The 20,194-nt window shown below is 43.9% G+C and overlaps 1 protein-coding gene across 2 annotated transcripts in view; it reads right to left on the bottom strand.

Moving 5' to 3' along the window:
* SLC1A2 (solute carrier family 1 member 2) overlaps nt 1-20,194 on the bottom strand; it is an 85,110-nt gene that overhangs the window by 12,916 nt on the left and 52,000 nt on the right. For both annotated transcript variants that reach the window (XM_080983372.1, XM_080983371.1), the window contains exons 2-6: nt 19,814-19,953; nt 12,554-12,706; nt 11,611-11,861; nt 2,915-3,077; nt 1,902-2,028 (exon numbers count right to left, since the gene is read on the bottom strand). In XM_080983372.1, coding sequence (XP_080839498.1) covers nt 1,902-2,028; nt 2,915-3,077; nt 11,611-11,861; nt 12,554-12,706; nt 19,814-19,953 — 834 coding nt within the window. The remainder of the gene's footprint in view (nt 1-1,901; nt 2,029-2,914; nt 3,078-11,610; nt 11,862-12,553; nt 12,707-19,813; nt 19,954-20,194) is intronic.

The raw sequence follows: 20,194 nt of genomic DNA, 5'->3' as shown, positions 1-20,194 counted from the left end.
CCACCGGAGCATCTTCAAAGCTCTTCTGCCTGAGGATTGGCATGTTTGAAAACCGATCTGTGCCTTCAGAGGTGAAAGTGCAAATAGGTTGGCTTTCTGTCAGCACAAACTGCCAAATTTTAAAGCCCTTTTGAGACAGGACAGATGCATTTCCCCCTTTGTGTGCAGGGGGTGCTGGTAGCAGTACTTGATTTATTCTGTGTGTCAAGGGCTCTTGATAGAAGGGGAAAAAATTATCCACCCCTAATAGATAAGCACTGTGAGAGAGGCTACGACAGAAGGAGTACTGTATTATTGGAGCCCTGATAATTTCTTGGACCAGAGAAAGCCACTCCCTTACAATTCCTAAAAGTCTAGTGGTGGCTTTTGCCAGGCAGTTAGGATGGTTAACTGACTCAGCTGAGCTTTTCATTGCTTGTGCCAGTACATTGCTTGTGCCCAGACATTAAAATGTTTTGCAGACCAGCCGAAACCTTGCTTGCTGAGAAACCTAATACATGCTGATAATATCGTAGAAGCAAGCCTTTTGTTTGGTTGTTTTCTTTCCTATGATCCATCCCTTCCAGCAGTTCATAATGACGCCACTTAGTGAATGGGTGGCTTGCCAGACCTCCCACAAAGAGACTCACTGGCCCTGCCCATAACCAGGACTCAAGCTACTGAGAAGCTTCCAGCTGGGATTCCATGCAGACAGGAACAGAGATGAAGGTTTCAACAATGGCCTTGAAGCAGGAGTGGCTACCCCATGTCCTGTGGGCTATATCCAGGCTCCCAAGCAATTTCTGGTGCCTACCCACCAACAAGGGTTACTGTGTCAGAGAGCTTTATTTATTGTTGATGATGATTAATTTTGCTGAGCAGCAGGTGGCTTAAAGGAATCTCCACTCTTATGCTCTATATTAACTTTCTTTTTTTTGCAATGTGAAACTTACTTTTTTATAGAGAGATAGATTTAGGAAGCAAAACTGGAACTGGGCTCTTTAGAAAAAGGAATGTCTGCTCTCCATCTGACCTTCTCATGAACCATCCAAGCATTGCCCAGAAGCAGCAAATCAATCAGAAGCTTCTATAAGCTTCGCACAATCCCCATTTTGCACAGTTTTCTCAGGTGCCAGGCAGTCTGCTTCCTGAAATGGTCACTGAGGATAATCCTTAAATAAGGGTTACGAAACATCCTTAGCAGATGCCCAATTTTGTTTTATGTCATTATGGTGTTCACAAGAGTTTCATAAATCACCAAAGCTGCTGGAGGGGGTGGATCTTTTCCTAAGAGAGTAGCCATAAATAATAGGAAAGAATGTCCCTTTGGATATGAAATAAAGGAATGCGTCTCCATAGACTAAATGTTCTCTTCTATGCAAATGAACAAGAGTCATGGGTTGAAGGTAAGCCTTCTGTTGATGCATTGAATTAGGAATCAGTCCCAGCAGTGATGCAAGGACAGTGGCTGTGCGAAGATCAAGTTCTTCTGGGGCCAATCTAGTGTGTTCTGATAGAAGAAAGCCCTGAGCATCCGCAGTAAATTAAATATGCAAAAACATAGCAACAGCCTCATTTGATTCGCTGACCAAATGAGGTGTGGTGTGGCACTTCTGAACTTGAACTGACGAGACCTCAGCTCAAATCTCTCAGCATCCCATTAACTCCCCAGGTTGAGTTTGGTCCAACCTCACACATTCTGTTCCAGCTGCCTAGCTGTCGGGGGGGGGGCGGGGACTGCTGTTTATGCCATTCTGAGCTTTGTGGGCTAAGGGCAGGATACAACTTTGAAAAGCAAACAATCGAAATAATTGCTGTAGCTTCAGACCAATATAGTGAGGTAGGTCATGCAGAAATTACAAAATGATGTCCAGAATACAACTGGATTTAGCGTGTCTTGGCAGATGATGACTTTGACTCACCACATAATCATGGTCACCAGCTTCATTACAATCTCGTTCAAGATATTGAAGAAATCCACCATCATCTTGGCTTGTTCTCCCATCTTGCCCATTGCAATACCAAAAGCAATGAAGAACCCAATGAGTCCTGTTAAAAGAATGCTAAAATATTAAACGCTACTGAGGCTCTGTCAAAACGAAGCACCCACACTCCTGCAATCTTATTCATTAATTTAAATATAAATAAATAAATAAACCTTACTAAATCAGGCTTCAAGTCAGCTCAGACTATTTTTGTGTCATGAACATGTTGCAGAATACACCCCCAGTAAAACACCGGTCTGGAAGGGCCCTAAGTATTCTTCTACTCTCAGGAGAAGCTTGGGGGGGGGGGAGCACAAGGAACAGAGTGGGGAAAAGATAATGGCAAATTTCCCTTGCACAAGTGATGCATGTGATACAACCCACTGCTATTAATATCTTGCTGTAACCTGTTATATGATGACTTGGTGCTCTTCAGGTGTTTTGGTCTATAAGTCCCATCAGTCCTGCCCTATGCTAGGAAGAACAGTGTTCCTAGGAAAGTTCAAGCATGTACTGTTCTTATTTTATCTCCTAACAAATCTATCATAATATAAAAGATTGTCACGATGACCAAATGAACCATTCATCTGTATATGTGTGTAAATGCTCAATGATTGGCAGTTCTATTTTCCTGAACAGATTTGGATTCTCCTGCCACCATACAGATAAACAGAGGAAGATATGCAAAAATGAATATGTAAATGTGAGTATATGTAAAGGATATGTGATATGATTTATTGGACTTGAATATTGCTTTACATATATTTTAAATTAAAAAGTCTGAAGGCATTTTACAGCATATATAATATGAATGCATTAAAACATTTAATCATTTAGTTAGCGTTCTTACCTTAAGGTCCCAGGGTGGGTTATGACAAGATAGCAATATATTCAAAACAATGCACAATATTGCTACAATAATAACTGTGAAGCACACAGTGTTTCCATACCTAAGACATTCATGCCATCCTTAAATTCGAGGCCTTTCTTAATGATTAGCTGAGGCTCTGGCGTCACTTCTGTTTCATTCAACATGTCAAAGATGGAGTCTGTTGCATTGGCTGGTTCATCGATCTCTTGAGGGACAAGCACTTTCTTGGTGACCGTTTGAATCTGAAAGAATCAAAATACAGGGCTGCAAATTCAAGTGTAAAGTTGCCTGCTACATAAGCAGTGCAAACTCTGAGCTTGAAATCCCCCTTCTAAATTTCTTCTGGCACCTGCCCTTGCAAATCACCAGTGCAACTAGGTAAATTTAGACCCTGGACTTTATTGTCTTCAGCAACCTTGCACAAACACATTTACATAGCTCTATGTTACTGCAGTACACAATTACACCATTTGCTTCTTCCCCCATCTCCATTCCATGCTTTACAACAGCTTTTGTATCCTTGTTATGTTAGAGCAAAAATTAAACAAAAAGTAGTTTGCCAGCCCTAATAAAAGAAGAAGTACTTTGAACATGTGCCGTTTCCCATTTTAAAGAACTAATTTAATTAGCATCATCATGACTACAGAAAAAAAACGTACTGTGCTTCTGCTGCCCTGATGATAAACTCGAGATTCAGCACCATTTTGTTGTAGACAAAGACTAATATATATTTAAAGTAAAAATAACATGAGCATCTGTAACCATGGACATGCTTGGCTGCTGCCTAACTATAAAAGGATGTTAAATAAAAGAAGGAAAGGATGCTGTGGTGGTGGCGAGTGACAGTCCCAGCATGCCCTTGTTGGCCAAGATGCTGATGCAGGGCCTGTCTGCTACTGCCTCCATCACCTGCTGCTCTCTGGGTGCTCAGTCAGGGCTCTTGTGGTTTGGGGAGCCCTGGACATTGCCAGTTTTGTGTATGCACCTTGCTGCTCTGTGCTAAGGTCTGTGGACTGAGACACAAATCCAACTCTGCCATTAGAAAGCACAACAACACAAGACATCTCTGATCTTTCCTAAAAACCACACGTGGGGAAACATCACTATAATAAAGCAATAACTCTACCCAAATCAGGAGGGAATTAAATGGGAGCAAATCCAAATGCAGGTACAATGATTCCCACAATGTTTACTTTCATCTTTGGATGTACAGTGGTACCTCAGGTTAAGTACTTAATTCGTTCCGGAGGTCCGTACTTAACCTGAAACTGTTCTTAACCTGAAGCACCACTTTAGCTAATGGGGCCTCCTGCTGCCGCCGCGCCACCGGAGCACGATTTCTGTTCTCATCCTGAAGCAAAGTTCTTAACCTGAAGCACTATTTCTGGGTTAGCGGAGTCTGTAACCTGAAGCGTATGTAACCTGAAGCGTATGTAACCCGAGGTACCACTGTACTAATATTTTTATCTATCGTTTCTGTGAGAAGTAGATAAATAGTTTGGGTTGTATCAAAGAAAGTAATCCCATTCACACAAGGATACGCACATGTACGATGGTATCTCCCATGCCTGTCATCCCTCTGAGCGCCCCAAAATCTGTTCTGAGTTTTCCCCCAAGCTTCCAGAGCATATTTAGGGGGGCACATAGGGAGAGGAGAGGGAAGGAAAGTTTCATTGAGCAAGCAGGACCCCTTGTGCAAACAGGACAACTTTGCTGTATACAAGCCATAATCTACGAAGTCCATTCGAAGAATGACTTGAAAGGTCTAGCTGGCAATGGAACAGAGGCAGAATTTCTAAATCTAGTCGATATTCAAAAATAAGTTACCAGTCATTAAAAAATGCTGTGTGTCCTTCTTAATATGCAGTGGGAATGCAAGGCATTCAAGTCTGCAGGAGGTACTTCCTAAAGCGTCTGTGCAAAGTTGATTTTGTCTTGCTGAAATCACACATGCAGTTTGCTCAATAAAAGGGGAAGAGTTAATTCACCAGACAATTTAGTCAGATAGCAAAGTTAGCAAAATCAGCCAACAGTTATATGTGTTCTTTCTGCTAAGCTGCCAGTCATAGTGGCATCATGAATGATTAAGGGAACAATGCAGATTACGCTAATCATTTTACTACATTCACATCTTATTAATAATCTAAAAAAATGTGCTTGAGCACCCTGCGGAAATGTGTGGCTTTGAAATGCAGCAAGCAAAAGCAGAAGCTCTTAAGCAAGCCAAAATTCCTACATATTTTCATGGAGTTGATTACTATCTTGAGAATTCTGTCATCTTTAAAACATTACAAAGGCTCTGAGAACAGCAGAATTTCCTGCAACTGAAGGGTTATTGCTGAAGACCTTATTGGAAACAAAGCAAAATTATGGAGTTTTGGCAGCCTTGGTGAGACCAGGCCTGTCATTATCAGGGACTGTCACATCAGGATTTATTCTCATCACTAAGGCACTGTATGCAGCTGTGGGAAAAGCTTTGGTCACACTGACTTCCACCTGTTCTCGTATGCGCTGAGTCAGTCATGCATGCCCAGTGCAGGCTGGTTTTAATTCCTGGTATACCAACAGGAACCATAATAAAAAGTCAGTGGCTACAAGTGCATACCAATGTCCCAGAATGTGCAAAAATGTCTGGGAGTCAACCCAAGTTAGGCTTTCCTCCCCTGTAACTACAATACAGGCCCTTATCTTAAACTTGTCTTAACAACACTAAGGCTTTGATACGCAGCTTGAAATTCCATTAATTCATATTAGATACAGGGCACTCTAGTTCATCTCCTCGTCAACCAGTCCCTTCCATTTGATACTCCGGACAAAAGTAGACAAAATGTTAAATTACTTATTGGACTCAGTAACATACGAAGAGCCCTGCTGGATCAAAACAAGAGTCCTCAGTCCCATGTCCCATATCCTGTTCTCACATCAGCCAACCAGATGCCTACAGGAAGCCCACAAACAAGCAGGAAATGGAGATATTTTGATCTTGCCAGAATAAAAAAGCCCAGCCTCAAATTCCTCCTGCTGTATATATGGGGGTGGGAATTGTATCTCCTGAATTTCTAATTAACCTGCAGCTGTTAAAATCACAGGAAATGGAAGAAAGTGCTAGTTCAAACCAAATTAAGGCAATCTGAAAACAAACTGTGCAGATTTGTTTGTTTGTGGATGAAGATATTTCCTATACTGGAGCTGCTAAATAGTTCAGCTTCAAGGTCTTATAGGAAGGTCTAGCAGGACTTTAATTTTCAAGTAGTTAACTGCTAATTACTTAATTATTCCCTTTGCTTGCCAATTAAGTGGGAGACACATAGTTTAGAATTAAACACTGTAGTAAGTTGACAATAATTGCTCACCCTTCAAGTATCACAGTTTCTTAACTATCTTGACTTTATGGAGATGGCTTGAATAAAGGTACAAAACCATACCTGCTTGTCTTCAATTATCCTGGGGCAAAGGGCTGGCAGACATCAAGTCCTTAGGAATGAGTCAAACTCACCCTGTTGAATTTTCAAAAGCTGATAGGCAGAAGTAGCTGATAAAGTGGCTTGCTAGGTAAAACTGCTAGCAGAAATCATGTGGGAACAGAGGAAAAGGTAAATTCCTTCCCTTGAACCTGGGACCCTCAGCAGGCAAAGCAGAAGTTCTACCACTCAGCTACAGCCCTTCCCCTAGAGGCACATTGCCATTTAACTGTTTACCCGTTACCTATGTTAGGCAGGTGATGAAAATCATTGAGACAATGGCTTCTATTGAGTTCCCTGTAAGCCTATTTGGAAAACATTTATTCTTGAAATAGAAGACTGTATATTATGATTATGATTATTATCACTACTACTACTACCACAATGTGTGGGATCCAACAGAAGGCGAGTGCATAGTTTAACTCTTGCACAGTACAGTGGTACCTCGGGTTACAAACAACTCGGGTTACAGACTCCGCTATCCCGGAAGTAGTACCTCGGGTTAAGAACTTTACCTCAGGAGGAGAACAGAAATCGTGCAGCGGCATGGCGGCAGTGGGAGGTCTCATTAGCTAAAATGGTACCTCAGGTTAAGAACGATTTCAGGTTAAGAACAGACCTCCAGAACGAATTAAGTTCGTAACCAGAGGCACCACTGTATAATATTAAAAGTTGTGCTAGAGCCTTACCATTAGGCACCGGAGGAGGTGGGAAGTCCCACTGTCAGTCATATGCAAGTGCAGAGTTACAGAGTGGAGTTACCCCTGCTGACGTCAGCACCCTTCACTCAAATCTGAGGAATTATCCATTCAGCAATTGCACCATCTGGCCCTAACATTAGACAGAGTAAACACCTGTCCCTCATGAAATGGCAACAAGTGGTTAGCTATTTCTTTTTTTTTTATTGTATTTCTACAGTCAGAAAGGGAGAGATGCTTGTAGAATATTCAGTCTCACATGTCAAAATATCTTAATAATGGGTATTTGTAACCCAGCTTGCTGTGGCATTTCCATTTCCCTCAGGCAACAAAATGTCTAGGGCCCAGACCAATCCCTACCTCCAGTTCCTGGTGCCAAAAGGTAAAAGTGGAAATTCCCTTTCTCCCTCTACTGCTTTGCAACCACCAGCAATAGTATTTCCCCCCCCTAACAAACGACCTCACTGGCTGCCACTGTTGACAGGTATGTCTACCTGCAGGAGGCAAGTACTGTTATTCTTGGATTTTTCTAAAACCACAATTCTCAACTTTTTGAGCTTCAAGGAGGGTTTCGTGCTGACACAGGATTCTTGGAAGAGTTCAAGGGTGACACTCAGTTCATACAGAATACTGAGCCTGTTGTACATCACTGTCCCTGCAGGTGAACTGATAAGGCAAGGAAGTTGTTTTTCGTGTTGAGGGACCCTAGAAAGTACTCCAGGATTCTGCAGCCACCACTATGAAAACTAATGTAAGAAATGAAAGCTATTGTGTAGACTGGCAGTAAGAGTGCACATGATGGGCCTCTGTTGGCCACCAAGCTGAATCTAACATCTTTCCTAGAAAGGATCCAATAAGCCTTTTCCTTACGTACAGGTAAAATTGTATACATGATCAGATAAAACATGGTTGTATAGATTGGCAAATTCATAGGCCCAGAAGAAAGAAATTTAGCCATTTGGCCTAATGTCTGTCTTAAGAAGGTTCATAAGATGGTACGTACGGCAAGGGATTCTTTTATTTTAATATAAGTAAAATTCTGGAGTTAAAAAGGGGTCGAAATGCAAATTTTATTTGTTGGGCTGCCACTTGCTTAGGGCTGCAAACACGCTGACCTGTGAGTAAATGCCAATGAAAGCTAACGGCTCAACTCTAACCCTTACCACAGACGCAACCCAATAGAAGGGGTTGTGACAACCATCATATCCAGAGCCCAGCCAAGCATGCAGGCTGGAGGTGGAGCTGGGGAAACAGGTAGTTGTGCCAGTCTACAGCTGCCGCCAGAGGCGGAGCAACCTGCTCTGGTACCCGGATCGGCACTCGTCCCAGGGGGCATGGCACGCCACCGCGGGAGGCATGGTGCACGTCCCAGGGGTATGGTGAGCTGCCCGGGGGGCGTGGTGCACGCCTGGGGGGCGTGCGGTGAGCAGCGCACGCCCTGGGAGGTGCCGCAAATCAGAGGTCGGCATTTTGTCTCCCCCCCCTTTGGAATGACACCCGGGGCGTGCTGCCCCCGCCTCAGAACGCCCCTGGCTGCTGCAGCAATCACAACCAATGCCACCACATGACAGAACCTGGATCCGAGGCCAAGCCTGTCTTTCCCCACTTCTGTAGATCGTGGCTGACACTCAGTGTGGGCAGGGAGTAGTATTCTGCTAGCTTTTACTCTGAGTAGACCCATTGACATTAATAAACATGTCTAAGTTAGGTCCATGACTGTGGTCTTTTGCCCAACGTGGGGCTCACGCCCACCACCTTGAGACTAAGAGTGTCATGCTTAACCAGCTGAGCTATCCATCTTAACCTTAACAAATACTTGACCGAAGTGACTGCCGACGAACAAAGAAAGCTCAAAAAAATAGTGAAGTAATTGAAAGGAGCTGCTTGCCAGAAGACATTAACATTACAATCGCCCTGAGATTTATAAAAGGAGTGAGAGTGCCAATATAAGAAGTTAGTAGCTTGCTTCCCAGTCAGCCCATTTAGCCAGTCTTTCAGCTTTCTACCAGTCAAGGGGGCGATTCCCACATCCTGTTAAGCACAATTAACTGGAAAGGGAGAGACCAGCGCAACAGAACACACATTGTTCTACTTTTTGGAACACACTGTCTACCCATGTGACTCTCCTTTTGATGATACCGTGAATAAACATGTCTTTCAATATTATAAGCACCGGGAGGGTGATAAAAGGACTGATGGGTCTAATGTAAGTTAGCTACTTGCTCCCCTTTCAGCCCACTATCCCATTCCTCAGCTTTCTACCCATCGAGGGGCCCAGTTATCACTTTCAGTAAAATACAATTAGCTGGAAAGGAAGAGTTCATTTCAGCGTTTAATGCATGCTGTTCTAATTTTGGGAACGTACTGCCTCTACATATTTGACTCTTCTTTTGATGGTATATCGAATAAACATGCCCTTTAAAGCTACTCAGATTTGATTACAATTCTAAGCACGTTTACATGGAAGGTAGCCCCACTATAATCTGTTAACTTTACTTTTTGGTAAACATAGTTTAGGACTGGGCTTTTAGGTGCTCTTGGGTGCAAGGTAAGAGAGAGGGAAAATGCAGCTAGCTTAGTTCTGCAGCAGTTTGCATCTGTCTCCCTATGTGGTCCTGTCCTTCCTCTGCTCCCCACCCACACGGTACAGCCTAGAGCTACGACATCAGATAACATAGCACTTAAAATCCTTTAAATGGTGCCATTCAGGCATACTTAGCAAAGGATTGGCAGTGGATCTTGCTTGGATCATTAAAAAAAAAAAGGTCTGTGTAACTGTCAAATAATTTAGCTTCAGGAAAAAGGCTGCTCATACATGTGTGTAGAGCTGAAAGCATGAACAACATGGCTAACATTCATACCACCCTTTAAAAAATCATATTAATATACTTTTCTGATGAAATATGACTACAGCCTGAAATGTTTATCTACTTAGTAAGAGTAGAATAGGCAACTGCAGGAAAAACTTCCTTCCCTCCCCAGCAATCACCCTGTGACATGCCTCACCCCTAAGTAGGTGAATACACCCACCATAGGTTTGCTCAGTGCCAAGAACTTTTGACTGCTTGGGCACTTTTCTTCCAGACATCAAATTGTTTCCTCCCGTGCAACAGTGGTCACGGTGGCATTGTATTCTCTAAGCAATGTGCTGAAGAATAGAAACAGCCTTCAACGCATCAGATTTTACAGATATTTCTGTACGAATAATTATAATATATCCCCAGCCCTAAAGTGGTTATTTGCTGGAGATGAAATAAGGATTATGCCTCTTTATGTCTTTACAGTGTTCTATAATTACTAACTTCTGGGAGAAAGTGCTGGACTATATAAATATGATTGTACGGAAAAAGTTAAAAAAATTCAGAGAACATTCTTTTAAATTATATTCCTATTACATGGAAGCAGAGAATGGGACAACAAAAATGGATTCCATGTGCCCTAATGCTGGCTAAGAGACTGATAGTGATGAATTGGAAGAATAAAGATATGATCCCTTTTAATCAATGGATTGACAACCTGACAACACTCACAACTTATGAATGGATTGCTTATAGACACAGGCTTTGTCTGGATGAACATATTGACATTTGTTATGAGTTTATACAGAATGCAGTAGGCTATTAATAACCACATATGTAGTAAGATACTAATATTGTTTATATCTATATACCAATATGTGGAAATGTAATTGATTTTACTAATTGTATTACACTGTACTTTCTGCAGTTTTATTTTCCAAACCCTTCGTTTCTTTTTCTCTTATCACTTTATTTCTTTATAAATGAAATTATTTTTTTTAAAAAATAAAAATAAAAATAATAAGAATATACCGTATTCCCAGCCCTGTTAACTGAAATACATGAAAAATAAATGTCTGTGTGGAGTAAGATATAAAGCATGCTCTGGTCAGATATGTATGGCCCAAGACATTTTGCTGCCCGGGAAGCAACTGGGCCTGCCTGCCCTCCAAGTACACCAGACCTGTGAAGTTATTTAGTTACCTAAGGCAGAAAAAAACCCTCACAAACACTTCACCTCCAGTCTGGCAATACAAACACAATAATAATAAATTAGATCATTAGCAATATGCTGCCCTTCCACGATGCTCAGAATTGGCTGCCTCACTCTGCCTAGTGATAGGGCAGGTCTGGATCCAATCAAAGCTAATCATATTAAGCTTAACTGACTTTAATTAAAACCAGGCAAATTAGTTCAGAGCGCATGTTCATTGACGGAAAATCTTTAACTGAAAAGCTCGGCAAATGGCATGGAAATCAAAAGTATTTCTGTGCTTCTCCTCTCCTTCCACACAAAAGACAGACTTTTAAAGCTGCAGGGAAACAAAAATAAATTCTGAAGCTATATGGAGTAGTAAAGAAAAAACTGAAGAATGTTTTTATCAAGAATGAAGCACTAAAATAAACTACAATGCAAACTGAACAGTGCAAAGAATGAGGAACTCAGTAGAAGCACTGATATTTGTTATTTTGTACTGATAAGTATAAAACAAGCTAAATTTACAGCTGCAAATCTAGTTTTAGTTTCTTCAGTTCTTTTTTTAGTGTCATGGTTTTCACACACAGGATATTAGTGGGAGGCAAAGGTTTGACATTCACCTGCTGAAAGCATGCTTGTACGAGGTTTTCTGGGAACAAGTTTCGGATAAGATCCAAGAAAGCATCAAGGCTGGACACTTCGTCATTCTTCTTTCCTTCTCCCAGCTGTTTCTTGAGCTTTGGATTGCCTGGGTGAATGGCTAAGACCAGAATAACTCCCAATATAGCAGCAATGATCGTCGTGGACATATAGTAAACCATAGCTCTTGTACCTAACCGACCGCTAGCCTTGGCATCCAAGCCAGACAGACCTGTATAAAAATGCATTGTGGTGAGTTAAAGATGTTGTTCTGCAGTTTGGACGCATATGAAAACATCAGGCAGGGAGCGATGGGAAGAGGGTAGAACAACTACTCTGGCTATTAAAACCATGAGGTCAGCTTGCACACAGTTCTAAGATGGAGATCACAGGCTGAGTAAGTCCCGCACAGGTACTACATCCATAAGGTTACACACTGAAGATTCTGGGATAAAGAATCAATGGCTGCTTTCACTCTTCTTGAGAAAATAAATCCCGACTTATAACCCTGATGTCTAGATGTAACATATTTGTGTAACATCTTGCCTGATGAAGTGTTCTGGCAAACTCAAAAGCTTGCCAAAATTTTGCAATCCTTTCAATTGATCTTAATAAAGGTAGTACACAACTGCGGACTTTGGAGTTTTTTCCAACTCTGGAGAGTTGGGAGGAGCTTCAGAAAAGATTTAGCAAGTGCACAGAGTGAGGGGAAGGAGAAAGTCCTGTTGCACAAGCAGAAGTTGTTCCTCTTGCACAAGGAGTTACTTAGTGGTGTTTTGGAGACAATTTTCAAGGCTAATACCGGTACGCTAATATGAAGAACACACACACTGTTATGAGAGTGTATAAAGCTGTGAACATGACTCTATAGGTCTTAATCTCTCACAAAAGATTAACCTTCTAATTGTTTAGAACAGATCTCACCTGTGATTAAGCTTGAGATAATTAAAGGAAGAATCAACATTTTTAGCATCCGCATCAGGATATCTCCTGGGAAGGCTATCAACATGATGACATCAGGATTAATAGGTGCTGCCATGCGAAGAAGTGCCCCACACAATGCGCCCATGATGACACCTGGATAAGAAAGGGAGGGCACAGAAGAAAGGATTTGAGTAATTGAGTTTCAATTCACCACATAATAGAATAATCCTGTCAAAACACAGTTTTGGACCAGAGCTAGCTGTGCCAATAATGGCCGCTTACCGATCCTCTTCGGTGAGCGGTGGTTGCAGCCTTCCCTCCCTTGCTGCCCAGACACAACGGTCCATTTTGTGTGCCGCACGTCCCCCTCGGCCTCTGCAGAGGCTCACGGGTCCCTGTCAAGCCCACTGATTCAAATGAGCTAATCCACAGTGGCCTCAAGGGGGCATGGCTTGGCGAGCGGACCTGAGGGAGGGAGGCTTCACTCAGGTCCGCTCACCAACAGTAAATCCCGGCTAACCCTGAATGTTGTGGACTCTCACTATCCCTCTCCAATGGCCATTTTGGTTGAGGCTGATGTTTTGTAGACCAAAACATCTGAGGGGCACACAACTTTGGCTAACCTTGCTTTCTCCTCCAGAAATCCGCAGTGAGGAGGATGGGGATAAAATTACAATCAGTTGACTGTCTTTTATTGGCTCTGGCTCCACTTACTATTGGTCTCCCTGCCTTCCATCCTAACAGTCCCAAGGAGTGACACCAGTCACTTCTGACCACCTCAGAGAAATCACCTCCAGGTACTTGAGGATAAAGCAATCCTATACACAGCTGGAAAACTGAACACAGTGGAGCTTATTTCTGGGTGGACATATAGGATTGCGCTGCGTGACTGGGTAGGTGTTCAGCCTTCAGTGTCCTCCTAAAATTACCAATTCCATCTTCCTCTTAATAGCTATTTATATTATTCTGTCCAACCATAATGGCAAGCATTCCAATGTGGCTAAACCAGAAGGTTGTATAGCAACCAGCAGTGTCTATTTATATGAGCTGAGGAAAAAGGGAGCTATCTGAGATGAAAGGTCACATGAACAGCTTTTTCTTTTCCCTGGCTTCCTGCTTTCACTTACCTCTACAGGAAGCTCCCTCTTCAATTACTTCCCCTTGACCCAGGAACTAACTATATACACAGAGGACTTCCAGAAAATGTACATTTTCTAGGGATTTTACACAGCAGTAGGGAAAATGACGGTCATAAATAAAAGCAATACCCTTTCCTAGGCCATGGTTCCAATAGGGGTGAATGAGAAAATACCAGATGGGAAGAGCCTTAGCTCAGTGGCAGGGTATCTTTGCATTCAAAAGGTCTCAGTTTAAGTCCCTGCTGTCTCCAGATAGGAACTGGGAGAGACTCCACCTGACATCTTGAAGAGCTGCTGCCTGTTAGTGTAAACAATATTGAGCTAGATGGACCAATGGCCCGGCTCATTCACAGCCTCCTGTGTTATTGCTCAGAGGACATTGAAATGAAGAGGAGATGAGTGGGGGTGCCATGGCCCCAGAGTCTAGTAGTGACCAGAACATTGAGTTGGAGAAAGAATTGTAGCTCAGTGGAAGATCATTGTCCCAAGTTCAATCCCTACCATTTCCAGGTAGGGCTGGGAATGGTGGAGAGCCACTGTCAGCCAGAGTAGATGGTAAAGGGACCCCTGACCATTAGGTCCAGTCGTGGCAGACTCTGGGGTTGTGGCGCTCATCTTGCTTTAATGGCCGAGGGAACCGGCGTACAACTTCCGGGTCATGTGGCCAGCATGACTAAGCCGCTTCTGGTGAACCAGAGCAGCGCACGGAAACGCCGTTTACCTTCCCACCGGAGTGGTACCTATTCATCTACTTGCACTTTGACGTGCTTTCAAACTGCTAGGTTGGCAGGAGCAGGGACCGAGCAACAGGAGCTCACCCCGTCGCAGGGATTCGAACCACTGACCTTCTGATTGGCAAGTCCTAGGCTCTGTGGTTTAACCCACAGTGCCACCCGCGTCCCCAGGTTGACAGTACTGAGTTATATAGATCAATTGTTGGACTTGGTATGAGGCAAGCTCCCTCGAATATTATTGGATTTTGTTACCTCCGAGGATGTGGACAGGCTGCTTGGACGAGTGAAACCAACCACCTGTCTCCTTGATCCTTGCCCATCCTGGCTTATAAAAGCTAGCCGGGAAGGGCTGGGCGATGGGCTTCGTGGGGTGGTGAATGCTTCCCTCCGTGAGGGAGCCTTCCCAGACCCGCTGAAAGAGGCGGTTATTAAACCGCTTCTTAAAAAACCATCTTTAGATGCGGCCACGATGGCCAACTATCGCCCAGTCTCAAATCTTCCATTCTTGGGCAAGGTGATTGAGCGAGTGGTTGCTGAACAACTCCAGGCACGCCTGGAAGAAGCGGACCATTTGGATCCCTTCCAATCGGGATTCAGGCCTCATCATGGGACTGAAACTGCCTTGGTCGCATTGGTTGATGATCTCCGGCGGGCTAGGGACAAAGGTGAGAGCTGTTTCCTAGTTCTGCTGGATCTCTCAGCGGCGTTTGATACCATCGACCATAACATCCTTCTGGACCGTCTTGAGGGGCTGGGAGCTGGGGGCACTGTCATACAGTAGTTCCGCTCCTTCCTCCTGGGCCGTGTTCAGAAAGTGGTGGTGGGGGATGAGTGTTCAGACCCCTGGGCTCTCACTTGTGGGGTGCCTCAGGGTTCTGTCCTCTCCCCCATGCTTTTCAACATCTACATGCAGCCGCTGGGAGAGATCATCAGGGGGTTTGGGCTGGGTGTTCATCAGTATGCAGATGATACCCAGCTCTACCTTTCTTTCAAATCAGAACCAGTGAAGGCGGTGACAGTCCTGTGTGAGTGTCTGGAGGCGGTTGGAGGATGGATGGCGGCAAACAGATTGAGATTGAATCCTGACAAGACAGAAGTACTGTTTCTGGGGGACAGGAGGCGGGCAGGTGTGGGGGATTCCCTGGTCCTGAATGGGGTAACCGTGCCCCTGAAGGACCAGGTGCGCAGCCTGGGAGTCATTTTGGACTCACAGCTGTCCATGGAGGCACAGGTTAAATCCGTGTCCAGGGCAGCTGTGTACCAGCTCCATCTGGTACGTAGGCTGAGACCCTATCTGCCCGCGGACTGCCTCGCCAGAGTGGTGCATGCTCTGGTTATCTCCCGCTTGGACTACTGCAATGCGCTCTACGTGGGGCTACCTTTGAAGGTGACCCGGAAACTACAACTAATCCAGAATGCAGCAGCCAGACTGGTGACTGGGAGCGGCCGCCGAGACCATATAACACCGGTCTTGAAAGACCTACATTGGCTCCCAGTACGTTTCCGAGCACAATTCAAAGTGTTGGTGCTGACCTTTAAAGCCCTAAACGGCCTCGGTCCAGTATACCTGAAGGAGCGTCTCCACCTCCATCGTTCTACCCGGACACTGAGGTCCAGCACCGAGGGCCTTCTGGCGGTTCCCTCACTGCGAGAAGCCAAGTTACAGGGAACCAGGCAGAGGGCCTTCTCGGTAGTGGAACGCCCTGTGGAACGCCCTCCCACCAGATGTCAAAGAGAACAACAACTACCAGACTTTTAGAAGACATCTGAAGGCAGCCCTGTTTAGGGAAGCTTTTAATGTTTGATGTAACATAGTATTTTAATATTCTTTTGGAAGCCGCCCAGAGTGGCTGGGGAAACCCAGCCAGATGGGCGGGGTATAAATAATAAATTATTATTATTATTATTATTATTATAGTATAGAGAAGACGGTTAAATCTGAATGAAATGAGGAAAAACATGGGCTGTCATTGTGATATCAGATTCAGGTAGGTAGCCATGTTGGTCTGATGCAGTCGGATTTTTTTTTTTGTCCAGTAGCATCTTAGAGACCAACTAAGTTTGTTCTGGGTATGGAGCTTTCATGTGTATGCACCCACACAAAAGCTTATACCCAGAACAAACTTACTTGGTCTCTAAGGTGCTACTGGATAATTTTTAAATTTTTTATTGTGATATCAGTAACTCATGCATGCATGAGGAGCACTGATCTCACATATACAGTCACAACTCCATCTGGCAGCACCCTTAGCTTCAATAAGGTAGCAAACTCATGCACCCTCAGACAATTTCTGAAAAACTGAATTTTGTGCCTGTGATTTCTATACCCCTCCTTCACAGGCTCAAAATGCAGCAGCCTCCGCAACAGGGCTATCCATCATTAGAGTGGTGTGTAGATTTCCCAGGGTGCAGCTTTAATCTAACCAAAAATAATTGTTGTGGGATCCTGCTGGGAAAGGCTCACAGATATCTCACAACTATCAATCTGAGCCAAGAGCTGATGTCAAAATAAATACACCATTTCAAAATCTTTCAGGACAGGAATATATTTAGTTCAGGCTATCTACACAGCCTTCTCTTCTAACAGCACAGCTGTCCATTCAAGCTGAAGTGAATAAAGGCAGGCTCTGTGAAGGCCATGCATTTGGCTGTTAGGCTCACTGTACTGTAACATTAAAAGAAAAAAGAAAAAACAATCTAGTAAGCCTGGGCATGAAGCCAGTGAACCACACTAAAATGTCAAACTGCTCCATATTTGGAAGCTGCGATACCCAGAAGGCAATTGAGAAAACTAGATCACTGTATCACTGGCCTAGTCCCTAGTGCACAGCAAAAGAGCGAGCTAAAAAGCATCAGCAGCTTGTACGGGGAGGAAAGACCAGGGATAAATTTCTTTTCTTCCTCCTTTCTCCTGACAGGAGAGAGATCTCTCCCTCGCCTCCATCTTCAGCCCTGGTGAAATGAACTAAATTGAATTTCCTAGAGAACAGAAAAAGTATTTGAATTTTGATGCCCAGCATGGCCTGTTCCACTATAGGATTCCTCTGAAACAAGAACAGGGGTTTACATTTCTAATCTATGGGCCAAATTCAGCTAAGTTGTTGGGCCAGCAAAAGCCAGCACCATGAGTCCCCCTGTGCCCACCCGAAATCTGCTTAGGAGGGTTAGGAGAATGCTTTGATCAACATGCAGAGGGAGGAGAGGGCAGATCACTCCATTGGGCAAGTAAAAATGCTTGTGTTCATCTCCTTAGTGCAATGCTGAATTCCACCCAGTATTTCCAGGGCTGCTCATCTTGGCTGTGATGTTAAGCTGGTGGCCTATGAGAGTGAGAAGGCAGCCAATCTCAAATCCTGTCATGGCCCTGGGACACTTAATCATCACCATCGTTGGTCTTACTGTATGCCACTTTCCCACAAAATTGATCCCAGTGAAGCTCACAAGATATCAGATTAACAAATATAACAATTTTTAAACAGAAATAATTAGAAAACAATGATTCAGGAACTAATAATAAGTAATTGTAATAAATAAATAAATCAGTCTTTGCATAAACAATACAAATAAACTACCCTAGTTTAACAGCTTAAAACTGAACAGCAGGGAGAATAATACCTAACACAGTGATAAAATGGGGTGGGGGGAGATTGCCATTAAAAAAAAAAAAAGCATTCCACAGAGGTCCAACATAATTAACTTTGAATGCATTAGATGGTAACCAAACCTCTTGCTTGTGGCAGGCTACCCTCCCAGCAATCATCTGCATCTCCTCTCCATCTCTTACTAATGGAGGTAAAGATTGACATCCTTCTTTCATACCCCATATACACTCAGTTTCGATAGTGTTCATTCTCTCTCCACCAAACATCCCTTCCAGCCATGTCCATGAGGCACTTAGAAACCATGGTCTGGATTCAACTAAGTTGTTGAGCTAGCAACTCAACAGGTCCTGCTACCACAACAGCACTTTCAGTGGGGATCCTTCTTCAGAGTCTGGCCTTCTGGGCAAAAGCCTGCTAATGCCATCCTAGTTTTCTGCAGCAGGTAGCTTTGTAACCTCTGAATTTGTGTTTTTTTAATATATTTTTAAGAAAATCTACCAAACTGTGGCAGCAGTGCAAACATTCTCCTAGCCATCTCACCCAGAATGCCTCGGTTCTGAAGAAGGACCTATTCTGTGTCCTTTCGCAAAGTGATGTGAGGCAGGAAGGAGAATATGGAATTGACAGTGGTGGAGGAGAGCCTTGTCTTGTGTTGCGGGTAATAATGTGGGAAGTAAGCATCCCAGGGAAACCCACCACTGGAGAAAATTGTCTTATTCTGCCTTATGACTGGAATAGTCCTGATTTTCTACCACAAAATGATGTTTATTCCCAAATAAATGCATCAGAAGTACAGTATACCTCATTTTATTTCATTAGTCGTAATGGTGCTAAGATTTATGTGAATTAAAAAACTGAAACTGCGCACACACAGAGTATTTCTTTCTTTCTTTTTTACCAGGCTTGCCAACTTTTTTTTTTTTTTTTGCTCCCTCCCCCCAATTATTTTTGGCTCTAACGTAACTGCTTCTACATCTGCTACAAGCATGGACCAGAGGTGTGGGAGCAAAGAGGAAAGGAAAAATGCTAATGGTGTGCTTCACAACTGAAGTTATACACATAGCCATCTAAAGCTCCCACCCTGAAAGACCATAACATCCAGGGTCCAAAATTAACTAGCTGCGCCCAGGGGCAGAGGAAGGGGGTGCGGTGGAGGCGGTCTGCCCCGGGTGTCACCACTGAGGGGGTGACAAAATGCCAGGTGGCACTCACCGTGGGGCCTGCAGTGTGCCCAAGCCATGCATCTCCCCCGGGAGAGACACAGTGGCTTGGGCATGCGCAGGCTCCAACGCTGCTCAAACGGTCCACCCACTGCCTCCCCCTCAGCTGTAGGGCGGCTGAGTGGGAAGAGGCAGGCAGACTCCAGAGGCCCCGGCTCACCCCACCCCACAGGTAGTTGGCCATGCCCCTGGGAGCAGGATACACGTGCGGCCCCAGACGCTCGATCACCTTGCTCCGCCACTGGCTGCACCACTGTAATGATAACAGAAAGGGAGGTACAGTGGTACCTCTGGTTACGAACTTAATTCATTCCACGGGTCCGTTCTTAACCTGAGGTACCACTTTAGCTAATGGGGCCTCCCGCTGCCGCCACGCAATTTCTGTTCTCATCCTGGGGCAAAGTTCTTAACCCGAGGTACTACTTCCGGGTTAGCGGAGTCTGTAACCTGAAGTGTTTGTAACCTGAAGCGTCTGTAACCCGAGGTTCCACTGTATAGGATTATAAGAGGAAACAATCCAGCTGCAAAAAAGAATTACCTTCATGAACCAGAGAATTTTACTTACCAAATACCGTAAGTGAAAGGAGCAGATTTTTTCTGAGCGAAAGGCAGAGCCGCACACATATGTTCTTCTTCCGCGCCTCCACTGGACTCAGGTGGCTTTCATGCATTCGCACTTCTACCTGCTTTGGCATGTTGTTGGCACTAAATAAAAGAAGCAGGGGAAATTAAGACACTGTAAGGTTGGAGTATGCAAGACTTTATGTTGTCACAAAGGAGAAATCAACCAGTTTACTATCATGTTGTTCACCATGACTTCTTAGTGTTACAAAATTATTTGTAGGTTTCCTTCCTTGGAAGCTAAAATATTAAATACAGGAGCTAAAATATTATTACTTATTATATGCCTAACACAACTATATTCTGCACAGAAATTTAAAACTAA

This window comes from Podarcis pityusensis (assembly GCF_964106645.2).
Source record: "Podarcis pityusensis genome assembly, chromosome: 1".
Classification (NCBI taxonomy): Eukaryota; Metazoa; Chordata; class Lepidosauria; order Squamata; family Lacertidae; genus Podarcis; species Podarcis pityusensis.
The sequence above is the reverse complement of the archived record's forward strand: the minus strand, read 5'-3'. Positions and strand labels throughout refer to the sequence as shown.